A 6,264-nucleotide genomic window follows, 5' to 3' on the forward strand; every position below is an offset into this window, starting at 1 on the left:
GATTAAGTTGTCATTTAATTTAGAATTTCCTAATAGTTTAAGTTTATGCTCTTGTAATCAACCGATTATTTTGTTTCTGCCTGTGGATTAAATACTTGTGTCTTGTAGATGGCACCTGGTCGTAAGGGCAGAAAAGGAAAGGAAGTTGTTTAGGAATCTGAAGCTCCTAATGTTAGAGGACTTAACGAGACTGATTGGGGAAGACGAGGTCGTCGTCCTCGTGGTGAAGCACGAAACGCTAACGTTGAGCATGAAGTGGATCAGTTGACTAGAGGAATGGGTGAAATGGAACTAGTGATATCCCGATTTTAGAACATGCGTCCTCCTCGATTCTTTGGGAATGAAGATGGTGAGAAAGCTATAGCATGGTTAAAAAGTATGAAGCGTTTGTTCAATATGTTGGAGTACACTCCTGACTTGCAGCTTAAGTTGGCTATTTGTCAATTAAAAGACCGAGCCCAGTTATGGTGGGAAACTACTGAGGAAGCTTTGAATGAATCAGGTGAAAGAGTTACTTGGGATATATTTTGCGCTCAGTTTGCTCGAGAGTATTCACCGCCTTCGTACTATTCGGCCAAGGAAGCTGAATTCAATAGATTGACTCAAGGTAATATGACTGTAGTGGAGTATGCCTCTCAATTTTCAGCGCTTCTTGCCTATGTTCCTCATGTTGCTAGAAGTGATCGGAACAAGCTATCGCATTTTATGCAAGGATTGAATCGAACCATTTGTACTTTAGTAGTCGCTGGAGCACCTGTTAATTATGCCGATGCCGTTGAGAAAACCAAGAATGTGGAGGCGAGTTTACTTTTGGCAGAACCACAGTCAGTTCAACCAGGTTTTCCTCAGAGTTTCGGAGGTAGTGTGTCGATGCCAGTGGGTGCACCATTATACCGTCCTTTACTGCCGTACCAGCCTACGCAGTCTTATCAACAACCAAAGCAGCAAAATTTTAAGGCCAAAGGAAAACAGTTCAAGAAACAGACTCGTAGTAGTTCTTCTAGTTCTGGCAGTCAGCGTGGAAGTTCAGTTGGGTCCCCAGTTGGAGTATTTTGTGATCGTTGTGGTGGTAAGCATTTCAGCACTCAGTGTACGGGAGTTCACGAATCTTGTAATATTTGTGGGCAAGTTGGACATTATGCTAGAGTATGTCCGAATGCAGTGAGACAAATATTTCAGCAACCTCAGTTTGGTCAGGGTTTTAGAGGACAAGCAACTAGGACTTTTGTTCCGACTCAGTCTTTTCAGCAGTCTAGCTATCCTGAGCCTAGAGGTTCTTCACAGCAGCGTTTCCCAGGGCCACAGCAGGCTCGAGTTCATGCTTTAACCCAGGATCAAGTTCAAGACGCACCGGGTGGAGTTATCGCAGGTATCTGTCTTATTTTTTATCATCCCGCTCGTATACTGATAGACACAAGAGCATCTCATTCATTTGTATCTGTTGTATTTGTTGATGAGCATGAGATTGCTGCTACTCCGTTGATAGATACTGTGTCAGTCTCTACACCTGCTGGTGTATGTTTGATGTCTCATGAGATAATTCTGAATTGTGTTATTAGATTCGATGATAATATTATGATAACTAATCTCATCAAGCTGGATATGTCTGACTTCGACTGTATTCTGGGAATGGATACTCTGTCTAATTATCGAGCTATTGTCGATTGTTTCCATGGAGTTGTCAGATTCAGACCGTATTATGGCAGTAAATGGAATTTTTACGGTAGTGATTCGCAATCACGTATTCCATTAGTGTCAGCAATGGAGATGTTTAGAATCTTGTCGACAGGAAATGAAGGATTCATGATCTATGCAGTTGATGCAACACAGGGAAAAAGATTCGAAGTTTCTGATATTCCTGTTGTCAAGGAGTTCCCTGATGTATTTCCCGATGAAATTCCTGGATTTCCACCCCAGAGGGAAATTGATTTTAGCATTGAGTTGGTGTCCGGGACAAATCCTATTTCGAGGGAACCATACCGTTTGGCTCCAGCGGAATTGAAAGTGCTCAAAGAACAATTACACGACTTACTAGAAAAAGGCTATATTAGACCAAGTATGTCACCTTGGGGAGCTCCGGTATTGTTTGTCAAGAAGAAAGACGGAATGATGAGAATGTGCATTGATTACAGGCAGGCAGTTGAACAAAGCTACTGTGAAGAATAAGTATCCCCTGCCGCGTATCGATGACTTGTTTGATCAATTGCAAGGTACATCAGTGTATTCAAAGATCGATCTCCGTTCTGGCTACCATCAGCTTAGAGTTCGAGAGAAAGATGTTCTGATGACAGCATTTCGAACACGTTATGGGCATTATGAATTTCTAGTTATGCCTTTTGGATTGACTAATGCTCCTGCGGTTTTTATGGATTTGATGAATCGTGTTTTTTGAGAATTTTTAGACAGATTTGTTATTTCCTTCATAGATGACATTCTGGTTTATTCGAAAACAAAGAAGGAGCATCGAGAACATTTAAGGTTGGTCCTCCAAACACTCAGAGCAGCGCAATTGTATGCAAAATTTTCTAAATGTGAATTCTGGCTGGACAGAGTTGTATTTCTGGGTCATGTTATATCAGCTCAAGGAGTATCAGTGGATCCTAGTAAAGTGGAAGCTGTTATCAATTGGCCAACACCGACGAATATATCCGATATTCGCAGTTTCTTGGGATTGGCAGGATACTATAGGCGTTTCATTGAAGGATTTTCTATTATAGCAAGGCCTATGACTCAATTAACGCAAAAAGATCGACGTTTTGTGTGGACTGATGAATGTGAGTCAAGTTTTCAGACTTTGAAGGAAAAGTTGACAACAGCTCCAGTGCTAGCTTTGCCATCAGGCTCAGGTGGATATGTTGTTTGTTCAGATGCATCTCTAAATGGACTTGGATGTGTTCTAATGCAAAATGGGCGAGTGATTGCATATGCTTCTCGTCAGTTGAAGCCGCATGAAACCCGATATCCAGTTCATGACTTAGAGTTGGCTGCCATTGTGTTTGCATTGAAGTTATGGCGTCATTATCTGTACGGTGAGCAGTTTGTGATTTATTCGGATCACAAGAGCCTTAAATATCTTTTCTCACAGCCTGACTTGAACATGAGACAACGTCGATGGATGGAGTAAATTAAAGACTTTGATTGTGAGATTCAGTATCAACCAGGGCGAATGAATCTTGTTGCAGATGCTCTCAGCAGGAAGTTCATAATGCTATGCTGACATCTTTGACTATCTCTAAAGTTCACGAGCACTTGGGAACTTCAGGATGGACTTATCAGATCAGTGGAGACTACTTCATAGTGTCATCTATTCAAGTTGAGCCACAGATTTTGTCCAGAATCAAAGCAGCACAGAAGACCGATCCGCATATTCATAGATTGAAAGAATTGTCTCGAACAGGTCAGACAGAAAAGTTTAGTGTTGCTTCAGATGGCAGTCTGCGCTTTAATGGTAGACTTGTGGTTCCTAATTTGATAGATCTGAAAGAAGCTATACTACGGGAAGCACATTGTAGTCGACACAGTATTCACCCAGGAATTCGAAAGATGTATCATACCTTGACAGCTCATTATTTGTGGGAAGGTATGAAGAAAGATATTTCTCATTTTGTGGCTAAATGCTTAACGTGTCAACAAGTTAAAGCCGAGAGAATGAGACCTGGTGGAATGTTACATAGTCTTGAAGTACCGCAGTGGAACTGGGAGCACATTGCTATGGATTTTGTGACTCATTTACCTCGTTCTAACCGGGGTTGTGATGCGATTTGGGTGATTGTCGATAGATTGTCTAAATCAGCTCATTTTATTCCCTATGATCGTACTTGTACTTACATGAAAATGGCGAAGCTGTACATTGATCATATAGTGAGATTGCATGGTGTGCCAGTAACCATAGTATCTGATCGTGATCCAAGGTTTGCTTTAAAGTTTTGGGGAAGTTTGCAATCAGGTTTTGGTTCAAAGTTGACTATGAGCACCGCCTATCACCCGCAGACAGATGGTCAGTCAGAAAGAACCATCCAGACTCTAGAGGATATGTTACGAGCATTAGTGATGGATTTCAAAGGTGGTTGGCAAGAATCATTGTCTTTGGTTGAATTCTCTTACAATAATAGTTTTCAGGCAACAATCGGTATGGCACCATTTGAAGCTTTGTATGGAAGAAAGTGCAGATCGCCGATATGTTGGGAATATGTAAGAGAAAGACAGATGTCAAAACCAGAATTTATTCAAGAGATGAAAGATAAAGTTGAATTGATCAGGAAAAGGATGAAAGCAGCCCAAGATCGTCAAGCCAGTTATGCTAATAAAAGGCGTAGACCTTTAGAGTTCCAAGTGGCGATTATGTTTTCTTGAAAGTATCACCATTCCGGGGTACCATGAGATTCGAACATAAAGGGAAGTTAGCTCCGCGTTATATTGGTCCGTATATGATTGTTGAAAGGATTGGCACATTGGCTTATCGTTTAGATTTGCCGCAGAGTTTGTCTTTGATACATAATGTGTTTTATGTATCTATGTTGCGGAAGTATGAGCCAGATCCGTCTCTTATCTTGAATGTCGAGGATGTGGAGTTGGACAGTTCCCTTAGCTATGTTGAACATCCAGTGCAAATTTTGGACCGTAAGGAAAGACAGCTCAGGAGCAAGACGATTCCATTGGTTTTGGTACAATGGAGTAGACATAAAAGAGAAGAATCTACATGGGAATTAGAGGCAAAGATGCGACAAGAATGGCCTCATTTATTTGAGAATGTAATGAATTACGCGATGTATTCTGAATTTCCTATGTATTATCAGATGTAATGTTGTGGATATCAGTGTTGTGTTTGTTAGATTTCGAGGACGAAATCTTTTATTAGTAGGGGAGAATGTGAGGCCCAATACTTAAAATAAGCCCAGCCCATTTCCCATTTTTATTACAAATACCCAAACCCAATTGATAGAAGAATCAGATCGTTCATTTCCAGAAACTCTTTCCCAGCCTTGTTCGTCGCCTTCTTTCTGTTTTCTGCCGTCTTCGCGCAGCGCTGCCAGCGGCCAGAAAATTTAGTGCAGCGGTTAGCACTCTTCTTCCTCCTTTCTATTAGAGTATTTCCTACCATGAATCGGAAGGTATCGAGTTCGATCGACCCTGTTTCGAGCAACTGTGCATGAGCTTCGATTCAAATTTAGGTAATCTTTTGGCTTCGAATTTTGGTTGTTCTTGGTGTATTAGTTTATAAAAATGAAGAATTGAGCTTTTCCCCTAATTTCCAGCTAGGTTTCCGGCGTGAACAGTATTTCCGGCAACTTGTTCCGGCGAGCCACCTTTGCGAAATTACCGTTGTGCATTCTAGCCTCGAGTATTGAGGTATTAAGCTTGAATTCCAGATTTTGAAAGGTTATATAGGCTGCCCGGATTTCGAATTTTAACCGAGACGATTTATTTTGGTTTAGTCGTTTGGTATGCATTGCATTGAAATGTATAGCGAATTTATATTGTAGGTTTTATTGTTGGGCGAGTTCAGTCGATAATCCTTAAGAATTTGCCGTGGTATTGTAAGTTGCAATTGAGGTACGTTCAAACCTATATCATTATGACGCTTATATTGGCGTGTAAGAATATTCGGTGAATGTTGTTTGCTATTATGTGCATTGAATGTTTATTTTGTTGCATTCATGCATAAATTGTATTGGCATAACATATTGAGCCTTGACTCCTTTTACGGCTATTTATGTTGATTCTGTTGAGATTTATTGTGTCATCAGAGGGACGAGTGGGTTAGAATTAGCCACATTCCCAGATGACAGCTAGGGACGAGCGACTTAGCTACTCGCATTCCCGATGCTACGTGCATGGATGAGCGGCGATTTGTTGCTGCATTCCTGGCACGGGTGGCCACTATTACTATTGATGATGCTATTCGTTTGGACTCCATTTGGTATCCGTTATTCCATTGTTACCATTCATGCATCGCATAGCATTGCATTTACATGATATTATTACATTTCCTTTATTTACGTCATGATTTTACTGGTTTGTCGTACTGGGGTCCGACCCCTGTTTTCTTTTGATGTTGTGGTTGTTTTTGATGACATAGCAGGTCATTCCAGGGGTTTTGACGCGTCTGGTGGGGCGTCAGCGAGTGGTACCCAGTAGTCAGTCGGTTGGTGTCAGAGTTCCCAGATATTTATATATATATTATGCTGGTTTGATACATTTGCCAGGGAGATGCCCTGTGTAGCTGTATGGTTATGTTTTAATGTTGTTTGGATTTTATTTGTG

The 6,264-nt window shown here is 41.1% G+C and overlaps 1 protein-coding gene across 1 annotated transcript; it reads left to right on the forward strand.

Moving 5' to 3' along the window:
* The first annotated feature begins 315 nt into the window (after nt 1-315).
* On the forward strand, nt 316-4,802 carry LOC142520305 (uncharacterized). Its single transcript, XM_075623307.1, has 6 exons — nt 316-1,369; nt 1,487-2,056; nt 2,679-2,994; nt 3,183-3,580; nt 3,947-4,129; nt 4,357-4,802. Exons 1-6 carry the CDS (start codon nt 316-318, stop codon nt 4,800-4,802), a joined length of 2,967 nt encoding a protein of 988 aa, XP_075479422.1.
* The last annotated feature ends 1,462 nt before the right edge of the window (nt 4,803-6,264 follow it).

Source organism: Primulina tabacum, chromosome 12 (genome assembly GCF_025594145.1).
Source record: "Primulina tabacum isolate GXHZ01 chromosome 12, ASM2559414v2, whole genome shotgun sequence".
NCBI classification, from domain to species: domain Eukaryota; kingdom Viridiplantae; phylum Streptophyta; class Magnoliopsida; order Lamiales; family Gesneriaceae; genus Primulina; species Primulina tabacum.

What these genes read in the sequence shown, in the direction of transcription:
- LOC142520305 (XM_075623307.1), top strand. Translation starts at nt 316, where the DNA reads ATGCGTCCTCCTCGATTCTTTGGGAATGAAGATGGTGAGAAAGCTATA. An exon ending in AAAAGGCTATATTAGACCAA is followed by an intron (nt 2,057 to 2,678) that starts GTATGTCACCTT and finishes TGGGATTGGCAG; the next exon opens with GATACTATAGGCGTTTCATT. An exon ending in AGCTCATTATTTGTGGGAAG is followed by an intron (nt 3,581 to 3,946) that starts GTATGAAGAAAG and finishes GTTTGCAATCAG; the next exon opens with GTTTTGGTTCAAAGTTGACT.